This window comes from Lissotriton helveticus, chromosome 5_1 (assembly GCF_964261635.1).
Source record: "Lissotriton helveticus chromosome 5_1, aLisHel1.1, whole genome shotgun sequence".
Taxonomy (NCBI): Eukaryota; Metazoa; Chordata; class Amphibia; order Caudata; family Salamandridae; genus Lissotriton; species Lissotriton helveticus.
This window is the reverse complement of record NC_136065.1, coordinates 1023611114-1023623824: the sequence shown is the minus strand read 5'-3', so window position 1 is coordinate 1023623824 and position 12711 is coordinate 1023611114. Positions and strand designations below refer to the sequence as shown.

Sequence of the window (12711 nt, the reverse complement as noted above, 5' to 3'; positions counted from 1 at the left end):
CAGGGCAGTGACTGGGCGCACTATCTGGGATCTGCCGTGGAGACCTAGGGCGGGACACTCTCGGAGCGCATACATGGCGGTTCCCACGAAAACAGTACTAGAGATCTGGGATAAGATAGCAGTGCGCAGGGGCCTCACGACCTTTCCCTCGCCGCACACCCCAATAAAGGGGAATCCGTGCTTCCCGCCAGCCTATAACACCGGGGCCTTCAACAAGTGGCCACAGGGCGACTGTAGAGTGCTTACGGATCTGTTCGATGGGGGCTCTTTCAAGTCCTTTGCTCAATGCAGAGAGGAATTTAAGATACCGTGTGAAGCTGGATTGCAATACGCTCAGCTGAGGCACTGGGCGATGGCAGATGGCACATACCAGGCAGCTAGGCGTGCTTCAACTCCGTTCGAGCGGCTGGTCCGCTCCTTTGTTGACTTAAAGGGCCTGATATAAAAAGTCTATCAGATCTTGCAGCACCCTCACAAAACGCCATCCCATCCGTATCAGCAGCGCTGGCACTCCATTTCGGGAACAGACATCACCTCGACGCAGTGGGGTCGCCTATGGCGGGACATCCCCAAAGTATATCATAGCATTCCGCAGCAAGAGAATGCCTATAAGATAATGACCCAGTGGTATTACACACCCCAGCGTTTTCTTGCTTAGCATCCTAATGAATTGTTTTTAAATTAACGGTTTTTAATGTTAAACGTTTTTTTAAATGTAATATTCATCGAGACTTTCTATATGCATTGTAACATTTTATTCCTGTACTTTTTATGGTTTCGCTATGTGTAACCGAATAAAAGTTTATGAACTGAACACACCCCAGCGTCTGCACAAGATGTTCCCTGCTTTCTCCCCTGCGTGTTGGAGGTGTCGGTCTGCAACTGGGGACTTTATTCACACATGGTGGGCCTGTCCTTCTCTAACCCTCTTCTGGAAAAAAGTCCTAAGCCACATCAGGGGGGTGCTGGGATTCCCTCTGCCTGAAGCCACTAGCACGCTGCTGTTAGGTATCAAACCTGCTGGTCTGAAGGCGCTGACCCGGAGTGATTGGACACTGGCGCGTCAAATGCTAGGAGCGGCCAAGCAGCTCATAGCTTTGTACTGGAAAAAGACGGAGGCGCCACCAATCACAGCCTGGTTTGTGCGACTATGGCATGTTATCACAATGGAACTTCTCACAGCCAGATTGCAGGCTCGAGACACGCGCTTTAAGGTGGTCTGGCAGCCCCTAGTGAAGTATTTATGCGCAGTAGAGCATGCGCGATACATGCCTGCCAGACTCCGGGCGCTACGGCTTGTGGAAGACGCTATGGTTCCCCCAGAGCCGGGCAGGCTGTTAGCATGAGGACTCTAGAACGCGATGCCTAGGCCAATATAGGTGCTGTAATGTGACTTGGCGCGCGGCGCGCCGGTTCTCCCCCCCCTCCTCTGACACGCTCTGTGCTCTCCTTGACTGTCTCTCCAGCTTCTCTTCTCTACTTATTCCCACTATCTACTCTGTCCTACTGTCCTTTCCTTTGCTACTCTGTTGGAAGTTTGGGGCCCCCGTGGTCTATTTGTTCTACCTCTATTGGTTTATTGGTTGTGTTCGGCTCTAGGGGGCGGCTATCCCAGGCAATGACTGCATAGCATATATTGGGTATTGTATGACACGGCCGGCCCTGAGGGGTTGTAGGCGGAATGCTGTGTACAATGGTTTTGAGTGCGAAACTTATGAATGGTTTTTATTGCACCACATACTGATGAGTGGGTTGTAGGCTTACCGCTGTGTAACAGTCTGTCTGCTGCCTGCTCCCTGTTTTGGGAGGAAAATAAACAGATTTAACAAGAAGAATGGTCAGGACTCCCATTGCTCCATACTAAACCCACTTAATCAACGTATACATGGTGAAGTTCCAGAGTGTCTGAAAACAGGATAGGTTACCCATGTTTGTAAAAAACTGACCCTGATCTAGAAGACCTGAACAACTTCTGCCCAATCACCACCTTACATTTACTGGCAAACCTCCTTGAAAGTAGTGTCTCTACCAATCTGGAGCAATTCATAGAAGACCACAACCTACTCTGTGACTATGAATCAGGCTTTAGACCTGGCGAGCAGAACAGAAAAGCCATGGTACAGATTGTGGACAACACTGCTTGTCTCCTTGGCGAAGGACACTTCTGCCTACTAGCATTCCTGGACTTATTGGTCAATTACAATGTCCTGCTACACACACTTAAATAAATAATTGGAATAAGCAGGACAGTCTTAAACTGGTTCTACTCCTATCTTGATTACCACTGTCACCAAATTAATTGATGAGGGTGATGTAATACAGGAAACGAGACTATTCCCAGTTAGTTGTGAGGACCCCTGTCTTTATGTATCAGAGCGGGAGGAGACAAGGGCAGAACAGAGCCCGGATCAGGTGTTACCTAGAGAACTAGGGGAAGAGAGGGACAAAGTAAAGGTTACGGAAGGAAATATAAAAATCCTCTCGTGGAATGTGGCAGGCTTAAAGAGCAACCTACTTGTACCAGAGTGGTCCTCTTTTATGACCAAACACGATATCTGCTTGATGCAAGAAACCTGGTCCTTTGAGGTGAGCGCCAGCCCAGGCTTTGCAAGCTATGACATTCCTGCAGTTACCGGGGGGAAAGGCCGCCCTTCGGGTGGTCTTGCCATATGGGTAGGCATACACTTAGGCGTGCAGGCCACACAAGTGGACACAAACTTCCCAGATATCCAATGTGTGTTGCTAACAACTGTTGGTAAATCTACACTGGCTATTATTAATATCTACTCCAGGCCTACTGTGATTGGAAAAGAATCAAGTACTATCAAGGCACTCGATCACTTCCTCCAGACACTTGACCCCACAATTCCGATCATTCTTGGAGGCGACATGAATTGCCAGTTTGAACCATTGGGTGGATCCGAGTTGTGTGAGGAGGATGAGGTCGACCTGCTCTGGCACATTCCAGCCCCAAGAATCACCCCAGTTAAGGCATGGACCTCGCTAGTATTACAAATCAAAGCCTTGACCCTTGCAATGTCTCTGCGGGCATGCAATCGAAGGGGCAACAACGAAAGTTCCGGCCAGCCCACATACAATAGGATAAACCGTAGCTCCATCATTGACTACCTTATGTTGGAAGCAAAACACTGGGATAAGTTTAAAGATTTTGGGGTCGTTCCTAGGAACGATAGTGGCCATAATGGGCTGGTCCTAACGCTTAAACCCGGCGCATTTGGATTAACTAACCCTGACTCTGGCTCCAGCCTGACAATCCCCCCACACATCATATCTAATAATAGGAGAAGAGTTAAATGGCCTTCCTGCCTAGACTCTCCTACCCGTCTCGCAAAAATCTATCAGATAGCTATCCCACTAATTAGCGATATGGGCAATTCCATCTCCCATGGGCAGATCATAGAAACCCACCGAAATTTGGTTGAGAGACTGGGAGATGTATTTTATCCGGTCAGTGGGACTAAGTCGTGCTGGAATAAAACACACCCCTGGCACAACCACGCTTGTAAAAACTCAAAGAAAGCCCTTCTTAAGGCAATTAAATCTAGAGATACCCTTAAAATTCGAGAATCTAGATTGCTGTACAAGAAGGTGCTCACTAGGGCAAAGAGCGAGTGGGAGGAATCTAGGTGGGATGAATTGAGACAGGCACTACTCCTAAAAGATTCCAAGACCTTCTGGTTAATTGTTTCCTCTTCAGCGGCAGGCGAGAGAGATGCTGGGGTCTCGAATATTGCTCCTATAGTGTGGGAGGCACACTTCAAGTCACTTTATACAAGTCCTGAGATGGAGGAAAATGGGTGTCAGGGCCAGGATAGGCCGCTACAACCGGTTCTGGACCTTCGAGCCTGTGCGCCTCGGGACCTCCGGCACGAGAGCAGACTGCCGGGGGCCCTGGGGCCCGGGAGCTCGATTTCACCTACCTCTACGGCCCGGGACTTCCCGCACGAGTGTCGACTGCTGGGGGCCCCGGGCTCAGGGACTTCTCCCCATCAAAATCATAGCCCCAACCGAGCTCCCGAGATTCCTACGACCCCAGACCCCCCGCACGAGTGTAGACTGCCGGGGGCCTTGGGTCCTGGGTTCTCGGTTTCTCGCACCTGCACCGCCCGGGACCTGCCGCACGAGTGTCGACTGCTGGGGGCCCGAGCTCAGGGACTTTCCCCTGTCAAAATCATAGCTCCCGAGATTCCTACGGCCTCAGACCCCCCGCACAAGTGTAGACTGCCGGGGGCCTTGGGCCCTGGTCTCTCTATAGTGAGTCAGGATGCCCACAATAGGTCTCCCACTAATAGTCTAGTCCATATTACACTCAGGGAAGTTGAATCGGCAATTGAGAAACTGCTCCCGAATAAGGCACCGGGTCTGGACAAGCTCCCTGGAGATCTTTTTCGTTCCCAGCCAAAAATTTGGGCCCCATACTTGATGGTTCTGTTTAATGCTGTCTTACAGGGGTCCCCAGTACCTGAGACCTGGCTGGGAGCTGAGATTGTACCAATCTTTAAAAAGGGCTGCCCACTCGCCCCCTCATCAAACTACAGACCAATTAGTTTACTCGATACAACCCAGTAGTTGATGGGCCGAATTCTACTGGAGAGATTACTGGGCTGGATGGAGGAAAATAAAACTTTGACTACCCTTCAAGCCGGATTCAGATCAGGGGTCTCGACTTTGGACCAGATCTTTCGCCTGCAGGTCCTATACTGGAAAACTGCAAGAGTAGAGGGTGGCAGCCTCTACCTTGTTTTCGTGGACCTGCGGGCCGCATTTGATCTGGTTCCTAGGGAGAGGCTCTGGACGGTGTTGGAGGAACTTGGTCTCCCTCCTTACTTATTAGATGCCCTAATCCGACTTCATACCGGGCATTATGCCCAGGTGAGGTGTGGGAAAAACGGGGAATTATCTGACCGCTTCCCTGTTACCCGGGGCGTACGCCAGGGTTGCGTACTGGCACCTACACTCTTCAGTTTGTATGTTAATGGCCTGATAGATAGACTTAATTGTGTCAGGGACAATGACGCCCCACGCCTGGCTACTGGTAGGGTGCCCGCTCTGATGTTCGCGGACGACACCTTGTTGTTGTCGCGGACATCATCGGGCATCCAGTGGGTTTTGGACGGTTTTGTCTCCTTTTGTGCCTCGCGGGGATTGGAGATCAACTTGGAGAAAACCAAGTTCATGATCTTCAACCCCCCGAGGCACACCCGTCCAAACCCCACATTGAATGGAACCCCACTTGAGCGAGTCAAGACCTTTATATACCTGGGGGTGACTCTGACTGAGCATTTTACATGGGACCATCAAGCCTCTAAATCCTCTCTGAGACTTGCACAGATCATGGGTGGTGTAGGTAGACTCCATAACGCCTAAATCTTTAAATCGGCTACCCCTGCCCTAGAGATATACAGAACACAGGTTAGGTCTGCTGCTTTGTATGCTGCCGAACTCTGGGGACATATCAATGCATGTAACTTAATGAAAGTAGAGCAGTCCCTTATGCGACATCTGTTTGGTCTCCCTCAAAGCACACCCCTCCTACCATTACGTTTGGACCTGGGTTTGGAACCTATCTCTGACTTGGTGGCTGCACGTCCCCTGCTCAATTGGAGAAGGCTCTGGTCTGTCCCGGAGCTTGAACCCTTTAGAGCAGAATTTATCACTATTTGGGGACAGCTAAAGAGCAAGAATATACCTTGGCTGGTACATGTGAAGACTCTCTTTTATCAAATTGGCCTTCCCCAACTGTGGGACACACCGGAGGACAGCTGTATGAGGATGCAAAGGACTTTACTGGTGGCAGCTGTAAAATCGTACAATCTTAAATTGTTACATTGCTCTACCTCCCTGGGCAGACTGTCAACTGAGTTCCTTACAATAAAAGTCGAATACAGGACAGAGGTGTTTCTGGACTTGGTGCAGCCTCCACTAGCAAGAAAACTGTACATCCAACTGAGGCACGGCTCTTTACCGGTAGGGACACTGACATCCAGATGGGCAAAAACGACAAATGCCAACTGCCCTGCCTGTAATTATGCCAGAGAAGACATTGTACGTATCCTTTTCTTCTGTCCAGCATATAGTGAAATTCGAAAATGCTGGATCATCCCATTATGCAAAAATCTTGGTTTCCGACACTGTGCACACGCTTGTAGAGTGCTAACTTATGACACTGCCCCTCCCATTGTTTTTGACGTCTCCCGGTTTCTACAAGGCATGTGGCGGAGAAGAACTATTTTTATCTACAAGAAATAACGGATTGTTGTTTTTATCCTTTACAATTCCTTTGATAACCATTCTAATGTATCTATGTTTTATTATTGCGCTTGTATATATTTTATTGCACTTTTATGGTCTCTGACCGAAATAAAGTTATCAAAGAAAGATTACCACTCTCACCAAATTAATTGACCTGCACTCTATCTAATCCTATCCCTGTATTCCTCAAAGTCCCACAAGGATCCACACTATCCACACTATCTCCAATCCCCTTCAACCTGTTCATTCAATCACTGACAACAATTCTAAAAAATGCAATCTCTTGCACAATCTTTAGGTTGATGATATACAACTATACCTGACAGCGCCATCTCTAGGTGACATACTGCAACTGGATCATATTGTAAAAGATATTCAATCCTGGTTATATTTCAACCACTTGAAGCTAAACCCGTGAAGACAGAATTCTTCCTCGTCTTACTCCCTTCACCCCACACAACTTGTTCCGGGTACAGAATGGCTTGACTCTCTTGATGTTCCGAATCATAAACCAGAAATCATTGACTGCACCAAATCAATTTAAATCACCCTTCGTAGGAATCTGAATCTTTAATTCCACATAAACACCTCTAATAAACATTTTCAATATCATATCAAACTTCTCAAGACCATCAAACCTTTTGTTCCACAACCAGACTTTCAAAAACAGAACAGTCACTAGTCATCTCTAGATCAGTCTATGCAAACACGTTATTTGAATCCCCAAAATACATCTAGTGCCTATGAAAGCCACTCTGAATGCAGTAGCTCAATTGGTGGCCCGAAGAAGCGGTTTCCTTATCACGCAGGTTCTGATCAGCCTCAACTAGCTCCCAATAGAAGCAAGAAGCTTCTTCAAATTGGCCTGTATCATTCACAAAGCCCTGTACTGTCACACATCGAAAAATGTTTCACAAAAGGCGCCCTAAATTGGGGCAGCCGCTGTCTTGCAAGTACTAAATCCCTTCTCTTGAAACCACCAAGATTAAAAAGACAAATAACTATTTCCTGTGCCTTCTCAGAAAAATGCTCCTAAAGTCTGGAACTCAATCCCCCCTGAAATAAGTACTGATTCTATGTTCGAAACAGTCAAGAAATTCTTAAAACATCTGTTAATTGAAACAATACCTACTAAATTAATCCTCCCTTAATTACTTTTTGTTTAAGTTTAGATGATTCAGCATTGTTTGTCTTCAGTTTACTGTTCACTGACCAATTTTGCTCACTTGTCTTTTACATCTAACATGGGCTTCAATTGGAATTCCAAAGAGCATATTATCAAGCCCATTATTGCCGTTTTAGCTGCAGTTTTCTGCCGCTAAAACGGCGATAATTTTATCACCTGTCTTGATAATATGACCCTTACAGTTTATGATTCTTCAGAGGGCTTATCTCACACCTTCTTGAATAAACTATTATGTTCTTATCAGCTGAACGTGCCTGCCCTAGATGCCGAGTGCTGTCGGCGGACCATAGGCACATGCTTTGGGCATGCTCGGATATTGCCAGTTTCTGGCAATCGGTACACGTCCTATTAGCTACAATTTCAGAGCTATCAACACTCAACTCATGGGAAGCTACAGCGCTGGCAATTTTTCTAAGGAAGAAAAGTTTCAAGGTGCAAATACGCTTTGCTAATTTAGCTCTTCTTTTAGCCATACTAACTATATGTTGGCGTGCACAACAGCCCCCAACCTTTCTCCAATGGTGTTGAGCTATGCTCCATTGGGGTTAAGCAGAAAGTACTGCACTTCATTGTGAGGAAACCCAAAGAATAAGAAAACGTCTCATAGCAGCAGCCTGGGACACTATGCTAATACAATTCAAAGATCATATAGCTGAGTACCGCTCAATCATCTCACATCAGTCTACTCCTCCTGTGTCTTCCTCTGATAGAAAATAACAAGACACATGGTTGATCTGGGCCAACATTAGGATCTGGCCTCACACTACTTACTCATGGCCGCCTAACTAGCACCCCCTCAATTCCCTCATTTATCTAAATATATTTTCGCTCATATATTCCTCTTTCCTCCACCCTTTACAAGTTGGACTTTCCCAAGACAAACCAAACTAGTTAATATCAAATGTTATCTTTTTTTAAGTTTAAAGATGCAGAATCAATCACTCATAATTTATGTAGTGCAAAAAGCTTGATGTTGATAATACCGCATTAAACATATTTTAAAAAACCTAATAAAAACAATTGTACCACAGAATTACAAATATTTGAATACTTATAAATACTGGCTTATAAAGCACTTTACTGATGGGTATGGTTGGCCAGAGCAATATATTTGTATTGATATTTTACAAAAGTAATAAGCAAGATGATGGAGTAGGTCATTCATTATATACGGACATATGTGAGAAAACTGAGGTTTGCACCTGGGTAGACATAGGGCCCGATTCGCAAAGGTAAAATGAGATGAAATTCTAACTTTACAACTTTCAGTATTCACAAAGGGCATATTTGCTGCATTTGCACATTGGTCATGAGAGCTTTTGGTAATACCCAGTTCTATAGCAAGGCAAGGAGGATATTGGAGTATAACATTTTCATAGGTCTGGCAGTTCAGTGTGCATTTAATTCAAGCCTCCAGTCACAGTCAGTACAGATACTACAGTCAGGGTGGACTTTTGGAATGGGCCCAGGGCGCCAATCTTCAGAGGGCGTGCAAAGCTCTATGCATTAAGGTTCTCCAAACAGCAGCATCCATTTCACTTGGCTCCAATGATTCGGATTAAACTGCTTTTAGTATATATATTTGTATTTTACTTGTACAGATGCTGTTTTGAATACCCCTTTAACCCGTTCCCTTCCCCTCCCATCTCCGTTTCGCAAAGTGCAGCCACGTACCAACAACCCTATCCACCCTACCAACAACTTGGCACCAGCATGATGGCGCTAAGCTGTGAGCAAATCAGAGTTGGGAGAAGTGTTGGGGTGCTCAGAGGCCAGTCACTGGTTTGATGTAATCATCCACTGACTGACTTGTGAACACAAAATGCGCTCCATGATGCCTAATTTTATCCACCTGCACAAGCGAGGGTGTCAGGTTTCTTTCTGCCCAGGGCGCTATCCCAGCAAGAGCAGCTTTGACTACACCATTGTTGTTACATCATTCAGTTCTGGATATAGTACAGTGTGTAAAATGAATAGTGTGCATTTTGAGATCGCTGCATGAATAGCCTGTCCTCTCCGTGTGACAGAATGTATTTAGGGGGTTTGAATGAATCATGAAGAGGAAAGTACTTTCTGAAGAGTTCAGACTGATATTGGTGCATTGCTATTTACTTGGAGTCACTAGCAGTACCATCAAGTTCTCAAACATGGAAAGAAAGTTCTTCAATCTGTAGACATCACACTTTAAATATGTCCTCAGGTGGAGCAGGATATCATCAGCTTCCTGGCGTATTCAGATCCCACAGTAAGTGGGAAGAATCAAGATTCATAATTATCTCTATGTACACATTAAAGTCAGTGGGGACAGGCTGCTAAATATACCCGGGGAAGAGACTGTGTGGCAGCAACCTGAACAATTAGGGTGCAGAAAGGAATTAAAAAATCCTTTTCCCTTACACCTAAACAAGAAGACAATATGGAGAAGGGATGACTGCACTAACGGACGTGTGTCATCAATGGATGTCCATACACAGTCGCGGCAGGTGCAGGTAAGAGTGGTCAGGAGGTGGGATGGGGGGTGAGTTGACAGACAACAAGGAAAAAATAAAATTACAAAAAAAGAAAACCACTTACCTTACACTCGCCGCATTTTGAGTGCAAGGTAAGTGTTTTTCTTTTTATTAAATATGTTTTTCTGGTAGTCCTCGTCTGTTTACTCCCCCGTCCTGCCCCACCACTCTTACGTCCACCGGACGCTACTGTCCATATAGGAATTAAGAATTGCAATACTGTCTTTTATGACCCAAGCTTTCTTGGAAATTTTATGGATTCCACTTTCTTTTCTTCATTACAAGTTCATATATCACTATCTTGAGTGCCTTTGTTGCTTATCATCAAGATATTTTCAATCAAGAATGACACCTGTTTTTGTTTCATAGGTTGTACCCACAAATCAGATTTTGTGCTTTGGGCTAATGGCTCTTTCGTCCCACCTGGTGTCAGGGTGTTTGTTGAAAATGGAAAACCACAACTGCTGATCGAAGAACTGGAGGTAGTCGAAGACAAAGTATGGAGCTGGTTCCAGGCTGCCAAAATTCCATCTGGAGAAGGAAATACTACCACCATAATAACCATGGAACCATCACACCCATTTGTGAGTACAGACTGACAGTCACAATTGTTATTTTATTCTTTCACTTTGCACTTTTGTAAAATGTAACACTTATAATGTTTTAATTTTATGCCTAGGTTTCAATCATTGTGAGGATTGTTCCAAGTCCTGATTGGTTTGTTGGTGTGAGTTCTCTTAATTTATGTGAAAACGGCAAATGGAGGACCAGAAAGCTGTTTGACCTCTTTCCATGGGATGCTGGGACAGACAGTGGGTTCACATTTTCATCCCCAAATTTTGAAACCCAACCTCAAGAGGCAGTTTCCCAGATCACAGCCATGACCCCTTCACACCCAGCTAACTCCTTCTATTATCCAAGGATTAAAAAGCTGCCCAGATTAGGCTTCTTGGAATTCAGCCTTTTAGCTGCAGAAACAAACAAAGCAACACAGAATGGAACAGAGAGTCCACCTGTAAATAGTGAACAAATACTTGAAGAATGCATTCTGGATGGAGATGCCACACATCATAAAAATGCCACAGAATCAAGGCAACAAAAAGGAAATAACACCGACGAAGAGTTTAAAAGTTCAGAGAGTTTCACGCTAAAGCAACACTGTGGAAAAAGTACTACTCACTTAATTTATTGAGGTGCCACATTATACAATCATGTTATTAAAATATATATTATTGTTCTGGTAAGATTTAACTATGCAAATGCTATGTGATGTTTTAATAACTCTCTCTGTTGAGTTCAAATGGTGTTAACACTTAAATCTTTTGAAGTAGCAGAGAGCCTAGTTTGTCATAACTTGAAATCCAATGTGGTTTCTTGAGTTATGTCAATGTTGTTATAATTGTTGAATGTATTTATAAAATGAATGTTCCTGCAACAGGGATTGCACTGATCACCAATGATCTGTTACAACATATGAAATATGTCAGGTTATTCAACACACCTTCTTGTGGCAATTAACCACTTTGTATGCTTTAGTATTTATTAACTGCCTGATGAGCTGAAGATTGGAACCCTGGGTATATTCCAAAAGTCAGCCCTGGCTGTAGTGTCCTGTACTGATGGGACTGGAGGCTTGGAGTAAATGCACAATGACCCGCAGGACCATTATGCTCAGTAGCCTTCTTGATTTGCTATAGAAATGGGTATCCCCGAAATGCCCTCATGACCAGTTTGCAAATACAGGAAATATCTAACTTAAATTGATATCTTAAGAGAGTAGAAATCCCTGAAGCGGTGTAAATCAACGGAGAACAATACAAAGTAGCAGGTAAGGAATGATTGAGGTTTGTATTCAAGTGGGGAAGAGGCTCCGTGGCAGTTGGACTCAGGGGCTGGGATGGCTTTGAGTTTCTTTATAATCAGTGGCCAGGGTGATCTGTGAACAGACGTGCTTCTCTCCGATACGCAGAAGCCAAGAATTGCACCAAATATGTGATAGAACAAGCCTAAGTAGACACCTTGGTCATTTCTTGGCACTTGTTGAGTCTGGCAATGACATGGCTGTGAGTGTTATGTTGTCCCCTGGGATGATCAGTTTATGAGACAGATAGGTTGTGGTTTGGAAAACATAGAAGGGTTTGGAGATTATGGAAGTGATGAGTGGTAGTTAGTGAAATTTCTTCAAGCACAGTATCAGGTGGTTACATTTCTTTTGGCCTTTCACGAGTCAGATGGTGGCATGCAGGACACTCATTACTGAAGAAGGGGGAATATGACTGATGTCAGAACTCTTGAAAAACAAAGAGCCTGGTGGATTATTCTCAGGCCAAAAATCACTAACTGTGCAATAAGTGTAATTTTGGTGGGGCCTGAGAATATTTTTGCACTGAGACAAATGTACAAATCCATCACATCCCAACAATCATAGTTCAGTAGAATTCGCAGAATCTTGTTCCTTTAACAGTAATGAGATATGATTTAGTTTGTAAATCCTACAACAATTTCAGCAAATGAATGGATGGAGGCATGAGAAGGACAGCAGACCTACATTCCTGCATTCCAAATCGTAAAAGGTACAGGAGCTGTAATCAACCCGGCAAGCAGTGGCAAATTCTGTAGGTCTAGCCCTGGCAGTCTGGTGATATGGCTATATGTAAAAACAAAAACACTTATTTTAAATATGTGCCAGAAAATAAATAAACAGAAGTCAAAAGAAAAAAGATCCTACTATCTAAATGGTGT

At 44.8% G+C, this 12711-nt stretch overlaps 1 protein-coding gene across 1 annotated transcript in view; it reads left to right on the top strand.

Moving 5' to 3' along the window:
* LOC144755070 (spondin-2-like) overlaps positions 1-11204 on the top strand; it is a 68835-nt gene extending 57631 nt beyond the window's left edge. The window contains exons 2-3 of the mRNA XM_078643554.1: positions 10339-10553; positions 10649-11204. Of these exons, the coding sequence (XP_078499680.1) occupies positions 10339-10553; positions 10649-11161 (728 nt within the window). The 3' untranslated portion in view covers positions 11162-11204. The remainder of the gene's footprint in view (positions 1-10338; positions 10554-10648) is intronic.
* The last annotated feature ends 1507 nt before the right edge of the window (positions 11205-12711 follow it).